The sequence below is a fragment of the Anopheles funestus genome, chromosome 3RL (assembly GCF_943734845.2).
Source record: "Anopheles funestus chromosome 3RL, idAnoFuneDA-416_04, whole genome shotgun sequence".
NCBI classification, from domain to species: Eukaryota; Metazoa; Arthropoda; class Insecta; order Diptera; family Culicidae; genus Anopheles; species Anopheles funestus.
The window spans coordinates 84027507-84040776 of record NC_064599.1 but is presented as its reverse complement, the minus strand read 5'-3'; the positions used below and the strand labels follow the sequence as shown (position 1 = coordinate 84040776).

General features: G+C 40.9%; 1 protein-coding gene across 21 annotated transcripts in view; it reads left to right on the top strand.

Moving 5' to 3' along the window:
- Positions 1-13270, top strand: part of LOC125767427 (uncharacterized) — a 429126-nt gene that overhangs the window by 206206 nt on the left and 209650 nt on the right. For 3 of the 21 annotated variants that reach the window (XM_049434001.1, XM_049434000.1, XM_049433999.1), the window contains exon 3: positions 1962-2473. The exons of 13 other annotated variants lie outside the window; for them this stretch is intronic. In XM_049434001.1, the coding sequence (XP_049289958.1) occupies positions 2417-2473 (57 nt within the window). In that variant the 5' untranslated portion in view covers positions 1962-2416. Of the gene's footprint in view, positions 1-1721; positions 2474-13270 lie in introns of all 21 variants that reach the window. 5 more of the 21 variants (XM_049433997.1, XM_049433996.1, XM_049433994.1 and 2 more) reach the window with 2 other exon arrangements.

Below are 13270 nucleotides of genomic sequence, written 5' to 3'. Positions count from 1 at the left end.
CTCTAGTGGGTGTCTTTATTGCAGTATTGTGGGAACAGTCTGTTGGTGTTTTTTCAAAGCTTGCGTTTAGAACCTTCTTGTGGTATGGTACAAGAACAGCAACGATATTTCATGCTGATATCTTGTGGCAAAGACATGTAGTGATCTGCGAGGCAACCTGCTAAACACTTCTAGTAGGCACTTCCCCACAACATTCAAGCAGCAAAAGTTCCATTTTCGTGTGATGTGTATCGGAGCTGCTTACCTTTCAAAAGGGAACATCTTGAGAGTACTGTTGTAATATTCATAGTACGAGATACGAGAATTGGTTTAACCATCATTTGTTACTTTGGAGGAGAGACACTTCTTAGAGTTTAGTGACAATTTGTGATTATCTACTCATCGACCCCTTTTGGTCGTACGTACCTTTGTGTTCTCAATTTTTCTGAAGCTTAAATTAGGGGAAGAATGGCACAGGTAGTAAAGCCCAAATGGTCGCACTACTCCAATTCGAAATCGTTATTGTCCGAACGGTCGTACACAGCCCCCAGCAATCCCGGAAATTAAGTCTGCGGATTTGCAGATCGCTCGGACTCGACTTCACAACCGATAGCGTGAGACAGCTTAAGCATTTCGTTTTGAGTGCGTTTTTCGCGTACACTCCGGTAAAATTCCAGGGCTTCCGCGAAAATAAACGTGAAATGGGAAAGAGATTTTTAATTCATTTGAAAAAAAGTTACCCACTTCTGTACTCTGGGAGTGTTAGGCGTCGTGTATAAGCGATGGGTTGAGGACTGAGGCCACCAGAGTGTTAACCTGTACGGTCCGGCGATGAATAATTAATCGTTGGTCATTCATTATAAACGAGTTCGGGAACCCGGCAGACTGTAGCAAATCGCTATGGCGGACGCTTAGGTACCGTGAATGAGGACTTAATTAAAAGTAAAAATCTTCTGGAAGGGTTGGAAATATACCTACCAGGCGCGAAACACTCTGCTTTGGAGAGGATCATTGCTGCAGGTCCCAGAATTATTTGCATGAATCTGAGCCGACAAGTGCGCAGCCTACAGAAAAGTATTGGGTGATATTTTAGTGCCAGACGTTCTGAAGATAACCTTCAATTTTAAGACTAGATTGATTGATTGATTGATTGAGGGCGATCGATCGGATTTGATTGACGTTCGTGATGTTTTTTGTACAATAAAACATTGCATAATTATAGGAAGTTCGTTTGTGTTGACCAAAAATAAAAGGATCTTTATCGCTATAAAATTGTGGTAATATGAGAGATAATTTTATAAAAATAAATCTCAAAACAAAAAATCAAGTACAAAACTGTTGAAAGAAGGAAACCAGCTGTAAAATCAAATCTATAAATGTGAAGCGGCTATGTGTGAGAAAAAGACTCGCAAATCGGTGCACTTCAGTTCGCCGGACACAGCACAACCATTTGATATCGTCCACATTTGTTCAACTTGTCCGTGTGTTGTATGTGGCTATGATTTTGGAGCACACTTGCTTCAGTACAGATAGTTCATTCGGTTTCAATCGCAATCGAACAACATTTTTTGAGCGGACATTTTGGCACAGATGAAAATTGGTGCTGCTTTCAAGCCGGAAGCATTGTTCCAAAGTGAAAATTGATTGCAGCACAAAAGGCAGAAAGAAAAACAGCAAGTTTGTGCAAAAGTTTTCTCTTTTTACTCGGTTTTTATTCAATTGCGTGTTTCGTTTCTCATAAGCGCAGTAGCGGCAGAAGCAGCGGTACCGGTTAAATGTTTCTGTGCCAAAACCTGAAATCTAGTACCAAAACATAAGTGAAAAAAAGAGTTATACTGTGAAAGTATTTGGAAAAAAGTGCCAAGTGAACGAGAAAGAAAAAAGTGATAGATAAAAATATATAAGATTAATAAAAGTTTTCTCTCTTCCTTACTCATTTGCTTCTCTTCTCTTATTGAATCTCTATCCTGAATGATGAAAAGTTGTGTTGAAAGATACAAAAATTGAATCAAGTGAAGTGTATGCATGCGTATGTAGCGCACACACCACGTGTGAAACGATGGAAGCAATTATCCGTATAGTCTATAGCTACATTTCGCTTTATCAGACGGATAAAGCACGATTGGTGAAGCAGATGATAGTGCTTTTGTTGGTGTGATGTATGTGAATGCTTTGTTTGCACCTGTGAGAAGTAGCTAGAAGATTTACAAATTCTGTCCTTTACTCGAAGAAGTGGTACAGGCGCACCTTCCTCTAGTGCGCGCAGTTCATAAAGGCTAAACGAGAAAAAATCAAGATTAGCAAAAAAAGAGCAGCCAAAAACATCATCATCGTTAGAGTTTGTGTGCGGTTAATATAACGAGCAACCAGAAGTATTAGTAGAAAAAGGTCATCACTAAGCCGCTGGTTTTGGGACGCTCGGCAGAAGGCAATCATCATGGTGGATATAAGCTCAATTATCGAGGGAACTGTCAAGTTTCGGGATGGAAAAAAGGTTAGTAGAATGAAATCAACTAACGTAAACTTACTGCCGTGGGTGAAGGAATGGAGCACTAATTACCGACAACAATCGTATCGTTGAGGAAATCGTCGACCGCCTTGCAAAATTGCTTTCTTCACATTCGCCGTAATATTACTATTGCCGATGGTGTTGCCGCTACTACTTAAGGATACTATTTCTAATTTTAGAGTCAATTGGTTTATATTCCCAGCAAAGTATTATTTAGAATTTTTATGTTCTGCGGCAGTGTTGAAATTTTTTTACAAAGGTACAGTGGTAAGCTCTTGTGTTAATGATTAAAAAACTAATTGGTCAATTGAAACCTACTTAAAATATGAAAGGAATTTAATGACGTAAAAATTTGCAGATAATTTATATACAAGCTCAAGGACATCAAATTGAAATGCTGTTTTATGAGTCTCTGTTTGGCGTTGAATTTCAGACCCTATTATTTGTTTCTCATATTCTCTTAAAATACAGGGAGCAAATGAGATGTTCTTTCATGTTTTACTCTCAAATGTAGCCTGGCCTAATGTTACATTTCTTCAAATGAAGGCTAAACTCTTCTTCGAGTCATGCTTAATTGGACACTCTGTTTATTTGACCTTGGAAAAAAGCCAACCCAATAACTCCACACAAAGTCTTATGGGAATTTTCCACGCTCAAGACCTTGTATTACTTGATAATGGTTTTTGCTTTTTCAACTTCTTCCCCAAATATGCGCTCCTACACCCATTCGTAGAATGGTTAAACAAGCGATCTGAAAAGCAAAAATATAAGCTCTGTGTTAGAGTTTTGTGCGTAACGAAAATGAGCCACCAAAAACCAGGCCCAGCCAACCAAACTCACAACTCGAAACTCGTTAGAGTGGATATCAGTAACAGTGAGCAGTTCTTCGGTTGTTATTTTGAGGTTTTCTTCGTTCAATTTTGCAGAAAGCCTCGTGCGGCAGTTTGCCATAGCCAGTCAGTGCTTTTTTAGCACACACTTTTCCACGGTCTGCTAAGCACCAGTGCCTGTCCTCCGATGATGAGAAGTTATGATGGTGAAAGGTGACCAAAAACGATGGTGAAGAAAAATCCTCCTCCTCATTTCATAAGAAACGGCATAATGACCTTCGAAATGATTTGCAAAAAGTGGAAAAATTTGAAGAAAAAATATCTTTGGCGGAAGAAGCCGAATGTTGATGATGACGCTGCACTAGTCAGGTCGGAGTGGAGCATGCTCAATGATTATTTCGGACCCGGTCTGGCCGGCTGGTTATGGATGGAAGTAATTTTGTTAGTCTATAGTTTTGGCCATCGGTTCGCACCGGAGCCCGAAACTTTCTCACGAACTTCCTCGTTTTCGGCAATTGCAAAGTCTTCCTGAGGGCGTTCCAACAACACTGTTACGTGACTGACTTGAATGACTGGTCGAAAGTTTTGTTGCGGAAAAGTTTGCAGCTCTCCGTTACTCTACCAACTTCCGTTCCATTGCCATCATTGTAGGAGAACCACCAGTCCTATGGAGTTTGTAAGGTGTCGTAGTGAGGTGCCCAAAGTTGCTCTACACTCTGGTTGGTCGCGAACAACTTCAAATGTGATCCAGAGCCGTGGTTTTACGGACATGACTTCCAAAAACGGATATGTTTCATTTGCGTCAGATTTAGATGATGCAGGTGGAGGAGTCGTTTCATTCTTGTGCGCTGAAAACTTGCATCCCATTTCACTAAGAACCTGTCTTAGTTGTACAACCCGGGTATGTGAGCGCTGTGGACATTGAGGATCTCCATTTCATCTAGTGAGACGACCGATCTTAATCCGATTAGACATTTTGCATTTATGCATTCAGCAATATTCTCCATCAGCTTGGTGGTACATTTCCAAAGATGTGAACGACACGACGCATATGCTTTACCACACTGTTGGGTGGTAAACTTATTCCTTACAGAAACGACTTTCAAAGGGGTAAGCTTGAGTTCTTGAAACGATACGTCGAACCGGAGCTGTACCGCACAGAGCTCCCAAGTAAACGCACCGGGAAAGTCTGCTAGTTATGATATGCATTTTTCATCCCAACGTCGGATTGATTACGCCCGTAGAGTTCACTGGTTTTTAAGGTGGAGGCAATACCTAACAAGGTATGCCTGGTGGGTGCCTATGAAACGTAAGAAAATTAATTTTCAATAATTAAAACCAGACTCCATCGGCTCAGATTTACGTGCCGAGCTGTAGCTTCGTTTCGTGCGTTCAGCATAGTGTTCAAAGACTGCTCAGTAAAAGATTCTGCACACAAAACGGGAAAGGATTTTGTAGGTGAACGGTTGAGCAAATGAGAACATGATTTGGGTAAAGGATTACGTGTGTAATCTCGGGGAGCAATTTAATCGAATGTTGCACTCATCAATGCCTTATGAGATTTCGGAAGGAGATGTGTTTCGTGGATTATAAGATAGAATCGATTTAAACAACATTAACGCACTGGATGGCATCTTGGGAGATTATTGTAGCATAGTATAGCAAATTTGATTTGACTCAGAATAGGAATTCGTTTTATAATACACGCTGTACAAAATTACGCAGGCCTACATGTATTTCGAGGCATTTAATTTTAATACGCTAATCATTGAAAAAATCATGACTTGTTCAGGCTTAATCCTCAAACATCAAAGGGCAAACTCCGCATCCCGCCAAACTTTTGATCTGGTTCTCTTCGGTTCATCCAACACCGAAAAGTACAACATTTTCGACTGAAAAGATTAGAGGCTACACTTCGTACTTAGCATAGTCGGCAGTTTGTAGCCATCATCATCACTGGTAGCCAGGAATAGCCGATTTCGGTTTAATCTTGACACTTAATCGATAACCACGCACTAACATTTCGCGAACACGTTTGATGTAGTCGATTCATAACAGCGTACAGCTGCTGTAGTGGCGAGCGGATGACGAGCAAGAGCAGAAGTAGCTGATGTGGTATAGAGGTCGTCGATCTGTGGTTTGCATTGACGGGTTGATAATTTGCTGATAAAATTACTGTAATCATATCGAGGCATCGTTGCGTCATTCGTTACAAGAGATGCAGGGGCCAACTTTACGCAACGTATCTCGAAGCATTACAGCATCGGAATCAGATTGACATTGTGAAATTACGAAGAGAAGGTGACAGTAAATGAACATTCTGTTGCGGAAATCTCGATAAGCTGGTAACATAAGCGGAATCCATTGGCACCTTACTCGCGGTTGCGAAAACTTTAAGCCTCTTCCAGTGTAGGCCATAATCAACGGTATCTTAAGAATCTCGCCGGGGCTTATTCGTTGAACACGGGAAGGTGGGCTGCGTGCTAATTTACCCAGCGGAGCCATTCTTTCTTCAACTTTCGGTGCAAGTTGAATTTTTTGCTTCTCCTTTTGGCTGTACTTCGGTAGGCCATTTCGGTCGTTAGAAACCCTTCGAAATGAGCTGCTGAAGTGTCCCACCGGGAGTGCGCGCTCGCCAACTTATGGTGAAGATAATAAAAGCAAACGGTTTCTTTTTTTACCTCTATTAAATAATTCCACTTCCGTTAGAGGATTCTCCTGTTGCAAATCCACAAGAGAGGCCGCTGGAGAGATTCGGATAAGCGGATGCGGAATACCGTGTCTTGGTAGCAAACCGATGGAATGGCGGAGTTTCCGAATTAATCTGATTATGCTATTATATGGGGCAAGAGAGTGCTTTTTGAGGTGTCTCTTTTGTTTCATACCATCATCATCAGCATTGGGTCACATTAACTCTGTTGTGATTTCATGCCTACCATGGCTCCTTTTTTCGCTTCCTCCTACTCTTTGTTATGTCGATGATGGATCATCACGGGCATCTTGATGGGAGTTGGAGTACCGTGCTGACGGTGAATGAATCAAATAAATACTTCATTAGGGTGAAGTATAACGTAAAGACACCGGTTCATGTTATGGGAAGCCGTCATAATTTGTCAAGGTAATAATGGGTACGCTTGCAGGGCTGTCAGTAAAACAAACCTTTAGGATGGTAGCCGTTTTCACGATCTACAGTTTAACGTGGATTTGTATTGTGTACTTTGTGATAACTTTGTTTTAACAAACCGCATTCATATTTTCCGTACTACTTTTAAAACGTGTGAATGGGTGTTTATTTGTACTTGATGTGGTTCGTGTGAGCATTGCAGGTCACGAGTTTATGCTAATTCCATCTCTTCTCGCGTGTGTGTCAATTAGCGGATGTGTTGCGTTGTGCATGACTGGGTTGAAAATGCTAACCAGATTTTGCACCATTTGAGCATTCACTTACCCAGGAATCTGTCGATTAACAAACTACTTTAGCAGGTTCTATGCAAGACCACCCAGCACTCAATGTAAAAGCTCAGCATTCAAATGGTTCTTTCCGGTGATTTCTGAAGTGTGATTTTGTTGCTCCCGGTGAAAGCATTTTTGTGCTCACGCCAAGAAGAAGGTACTTGGGCCATTCTCGAGAGCAGTGTGCAAGAAACCGTGCGGGAAAACAACAAAACTCTTCAGACATTGCAATTTTAGAGTGTCATTTCAAGGGTACCTTCTATCGCATGCTAGAAAAGGTTAAAGATGGTCGATTGGGAAGATCTCCAAGTGCTGTGAGAGTGTTCACGGGACAGGATGGAAGTTTCGGTTGCGAAAAACTACATCCTTGTTATTGCACGAGCAGGAGGACTTGAGTTTTGTCTTTTTTAAGGAAGCGCCTCAACAATTGCCACTACCACCAACCGACCTCGATATGCTACAAATGGCCCGAGTATAAAATCTCGATCAGAGTTGTGTTCCGTCCCGCTGAACAATGTTTTATTCAAAACGAAAATGAAAACATTTGCGTTCTTTCGGTGTCGTTTTATATTTCACTGGTATCATACAACGGGTACCATTTAATGGAACTAAACTGGTTGAAACTGTAAGGGAAAGAGGTAGCAAAACACTATCAGATGTTGTAGACGGTGACAGTTGTCCATTTGCTCGGAGGGCCCATTAAAAGGGAAATCTTTTCACTGTGTCGAACTGAACCCGAGGTGTACGGATGCTTGGTATCCGTTGGTTCTGATTTTTGGAGCATTTATTTAAAAGGATAGTGTAGAACCTACTTCGGTACTTCAGGTTCAGTGATTGGCCTTGCTTTTTCTGTTGGGTTCTGCAATGGTAATGGAAATGTTCTCGTAGCGCAAACCCTGATTACCATATGGTTCTTCATAATGTTGTCTTTTGCGTTTGGCACAGCCGACAGCCGTGCTTGTACGTGAATAGTAGTGTTTTAGTTTTATCTAGCCACTCGCAATGTCCCCAGACAAGATAAGAGTATATCCGGGTTCTGTACAACACCGTTTTCAACGCATAATTCCAACATGTCATTCCGTTTAAATATTTATCAAAAGACTGTCCAAAATTTCTTCGCTCTCTAGACACTTCCCCAACTTTTCACGGTCGAATAAATTGTATCGCGGCTGACTGCGTCATGCGTTTTTTATGAGTAATGATAGTGAAAGCTATGACACACACGAACGTATATCTCACGGTTTCACAATCTTCCAAAACCAACACCCAGCACGGGTAATAGTAAAAAAGTTTACATAATTTTTGGTTCGTTTTGTGTTGGTAATATGCTCAAAGGCTAGTATAAATATTTTATAAATTTAAACAGCTCCGCAGTACACTAACATTTTACCTGTCCACAATTGTCCTAGCTCTTCTCGTTTAACGATTACAAAAAAAAAAACGAAATGAATGAAAGAGCCAAACGCAAAGAGACTATTACTTTACTATAAGGTAGTTCACAACAGTGAATTTTTCCTCACCAAACCCCTTTGGATTGCGTACTGGTATGATTACATTCATAATTACACCACGTACACTACCGTCTGTTGATGAAAAGTAGTTTTCATACCACCAAGGTTCCGTCTGCATAGTGAAGCCTTTGCGTACTTACATATGAGAGGAATTTTGCTACAATGTTGCACCATGAAGTGGAGATTCGAGTGGTAATTTCGCTAACAGCAGGATGTAAAATTGTTGCTCCCGGAAGTGCGGTTTCAGTGTGCAAACTACTTCCGCTTGGTAGGATTTGAGCTTTTTTGAGGAAGCTTACAAGAAGACCAAGAATTGCTTGGCCCCGACGTAGAAAGTGTACGAGATGTGAGAGAATTTTTAACGCTCATTAACCTATTTAGTTATATTTCGGCCTTCTTAAATGTGAGCTGTGAATTATTGTGATTTGTTATCACTCATGAGCTTCATCATTCGAAAGTCATTGTTCTTTACATAACATTGTTTTTTGTTGCATGTTAAATTTGTTTGCCTAAGGGATTTGCATCACAAAATCTTAAACACTTCCCACTTGCACTTTCTTTTACATTCATATCAAAGAAAATAAAGGCTTTCACTCAACAAGATTGGGTTATTCCACCAATGGAGATTCTCGCAATGGTGTCCAACCGAGCGAACCAGTAATCGAACCAATAATCAACACAACTTTTAGCCCTTTGTGCTTCTAACAACTCATCCCTTCTTGTTGATGCCGCTGTTGGTTGATAGACACCTAAGGGAAGCAGCTGTGAGGCATACATGCTACCAACAATGGGAAATTGTGGCGTTATGTTTGTAGTGCACACTACTCCGTGCGCTCGTTAAATAAATAATTATTCAATTATGAAAATTCCGCCTCGTAATGGTTCCGGTCGATGGCGTTGGTTGGGTATGGGAGCCACTGATTGGAAGTAGGAACGTTGAGGCGAAAGATTGGAGGATTGACATGATATTGAAAACGAAGGGTGGAGGTTATTGTTAGTGTTTGAAAAGGGATAACGCATCCGTAGAAAGGAACATAAAGCGAGGGAGAGTGAGAGCAATAGAGATCAACCAGACAAGTAGCTTCCTTTGGCAAAGGGATTGTATAGCTGTGGGAGCTTTTCTGTGCCATCCCCTCAGTGTGGTTGCTCGTTTGATGTGGGTTTCGGTGGGTTTTGAATAATGAACGGTGTTGATGGCGCAACTCCTTTCCACTGCTCGGTAGGAGACGGCAGTGCCGTGCAATAAACTTGCCAACGACGAGGATGCTGTTTTCGCAAGCGAACAGCCACGCTTAAGTTGTCACTATTCATTATGCCTTCCGATTCCGGTGGGATAATTAAACGCTTACTGGAGATTAATTGCCGCTGGTTGTGCTATTCAGCATCGGTAAGGCTTCTTGACGTGCGGCTCACACCGCAAGCAGTTTTGGAGCAAAGTGCATCAATCACCGATCGGTTTGGGTTCGAGGAAACTCCTAAGTTATGAAAGCCACACTCGATAGCTTGCAGTTAGATAAACTTGAGCGAGCCTTGTGGATGATGCACACGAGTGGACAGCATTCCAGGTTCCTGGTATGACTTTTCGACCATGGAACCTTCGTGCATTGCAGCAATGCAGTAAGCCACTGGTCGGGATTGTTGTGGAATGTGAGTACTTTCCACTGAGTTCGTTTATCGATCAAATGCCTCAAGTTTCGTGCCCGAGTGGACGACCTTTAGCAGGCCAGAGGTTTGGCGTCCTGACCAAAAGCACTCATAAAGTTTTAAAGGAGCCAAAGAATGTCGATATATGAATATGTGGTTTGTAAAACTTTTCCTTGTTCCAAAACAAACAACAATCTCCAGGATCGTGATGAGAAAATTCTAAAGAAGCGAGTGAGGAAGAGGGAAATTTCACTTCCGGCACAACGGAAACGAACCTGCTCATGAAGATTGTGCTGCTGCAAAGTTCCAATACTCGGCAGATGGAATTAAACCATTCCACATGAAAACGCACGAGTCTAGAACATTGTACATTCTAGACCAACATGTTGTTCTGGATGAGTAAAAGTTTTGGCCAAGTAATTCTATTCCTCAGGACTTTCACTAAGCGACGTTCCCAAAACCGGTTCGCCACACTCGGTTGGTGACCTTCTCATGGTACGGGAGAATTTTGAGTGTGAATTCTCCGCTAGCATTGCGTGCTAAGGACAGCAAAGGGAGGAAAGTTGCTGCTTTCCGGTCGATTCTAGTCTTTAAATAGTACGACACCAATGAAAGGTGTTGCTGCATCGGGAGAATGCTAATGGACTTTTGGCTTACCTCGGGGTATTGGGGTCACCGCGATTTAAGGTGGCCAATCGTACATTATTCAAGTGTTGTTTTCGTTTTACGTTTTGCCGGTGCTAGGATTTGGTGAATTCACCCGACGAGACACTACATTTCAACCTAATGCGCGGGTTTCTATCGGAATGTTCACTTTTGGGTTGTGCGTTCGAGTATTTCTAGATGCGCCCCAACATTTTATATTAACCTTAGTTGCTGTGATCTGTGTGCTGAATAAAAAACCTTTATAATCTAAACAGAGAGAAAGTGTTTGTTTTTAATTCGCACCCGATTGCTACGGGACTTTATTTCCTGGTGTAAACATCGCATAGTAAATTTATGGAAATTTATAACAACACGCTCCAACATTGCATTCTTGTGTTGCATTTGATAGCTACAAATGCTATTGCACTGTTTTCAGTAAAACCTCACTATCATCGTAAACGGGAGCCGGATGGATTTTCATAAATAACGATACGAATAGTTTGAATGACCCAGAACGCAACGATTGGCGTAGAAAGAAAGGAAAGGAGATGAATAAAAATTTTAATGCGCTTGAGTTTGAAATGTGTTGTTTTTGTACAGCGGGCGTTTTGAACTCAATATCGTTACCGAAATTTATTGACTTTGTGTTCCGGATGCGAACCCAATGCGTGTTTAGTGTATGTGTGTTAAATTTATGTAGTTGGATTTTGTGAATTTGGGTCAAATAATTTAACACAGAGCAATGCAGTTTGTAATTGAGAAGTACTATAAGTGTGATGTAGATAAATAGGATTGGTATCACTTTCTTAATCATCTTATTTGTTATGATAGAATCATTAGCTACAAAATTCTTTCTTTCCACAAATAAATAATGAATGATTAATGCAGTTGCTACTAATAAAGAACGAATGATTAATGCAGTTGTTTGAATAGACAAACCGAACAAAAGATTATAGCAAGAACATTCGCAAGATATAATTAATATGTGGCGTCGTCATTTCAATGAACAAAGCTTAAAGTACTTCCCTCTATTTTGATTCATTCGATGAGCATTAAATATGTTTTCTTTCATCGCAGACGGAAACGTTAATCTTGGAAATCCATTGTATTCAAACCACCTGTTTGTAGGAGAACCCATAATCTTAAGAAAGTTTATTCTCTTCTTTCTGCCCGAAGTAAATAGAAAACCAAGTAATCCCAGGCGTGAAAACCATTGCGAGAAAGATTAATTAAATCGCACCATTTGAATGTGCCTTGGCATCCTTCGGGAAATTAATTAGATTTCTTCATCTTTTCCGATAATGAAGCGAGCGAAAAACTGGATTGATAATAATCAATCTGACCTACATTGACCTTACAGAAACAGAAAGTCTCGGATGGGTTAATTCGATGTGGGAGTTCAGCATACAAATTTAACTTGTGTGACCGTGTTTCTATTTGATTTGATTATCTCCAATCTAAAATGGAAGGAATTGCCAGGTTTGTGTCACTTCCTGGCAACAGGAAAACGTTTACCAGATGTAGAACCAAGTGTGTTCCAGGTTTAGATGTAGGGATGGGTAGGAAAATTACTTTAATATTTACCTTCACGCGTTGGTTAAACATCCTGCCTCTGTTCCGGAACATTCGGTAGCGTTGAAACTTCATCCGAAGGAAAACTCTTGATCAGGAATCATTGTTAAATGCGGTAGCCCACCTGTAGCCAACTTATCCAGCCTTGCTCAAAACCCCTGACACACACTCTGGGGAATCATTAACGCTTTCAATGTGAGTTCTGTAAACAACCAGTCAGCTAAAGTATCTTATTTCGCGTACCCATGGTGGAAAGGTGAAGAATTTTGAGGTTAGAGTGCGAAGAATACCTATCAGATCGGGTTTTCCACGCTTGTTCGACATCTTAATCGATGATAATGGTAATGATATCATTATCAGATTGTCTCGTTTCTTCCTTCTTCGGAAGCCGTCCAAAGAAATTCAGCTAACGAAGCCGAGTCAAAAGTCGTGACTCGTATTTCCAGCATCGCCCAAACCCTACTGACTCACGACCGAGTAATTTAGGCAAACAAAGCATCGCGTGCCGTTCAAACGTTACCGGGTATGAGAGTAAGAAAGTTGTTAAACATTGGTTTTTAATGTGTACACATTTGGGAGCTGTGTGTGTGTGGTGGTATGAAAACTTAGGTGGGATCTCTTGAATGAGAAGAAACCTCATCGATGTAAGGCCATTACCGATAAGGACAAATATTTGGTATCTAATTTAACTCAAACTCTTTCGCTTCTACAAGCCAGCAAGAAGGAAACATTAGGATCGTGTCAGTCTTGAATTCCACCCGACGTACACATTAGTAGTCGAAGAAGAAAATTATCATTTTGATGGTTTGTTTGCTCCGGAAATGGGATTCGTGTTTGCGCAGAGTGTACAAGCGAGTGGTGAAATTTATTGAATTTATAGCTTTTTAGTTTGTATACTTTCATCGAGTTGTAGGTGGTTCCTATCATTTTGAAGGCATTTGCCAAGCAATAAATCTCTTTTGCTTTTTACATCGTGTAGATGAGTTACGCCATACTACTATGGTGGACCTCCAAATTGTTTCGAGTGTGATTAATGTGAAGTAATGCACTTCAATTGCCTGCAGTTTCGATTCCAATACAAAAAACCTCTCTTATAGGCCGACATCATTGCATCAAGCTCATATCAG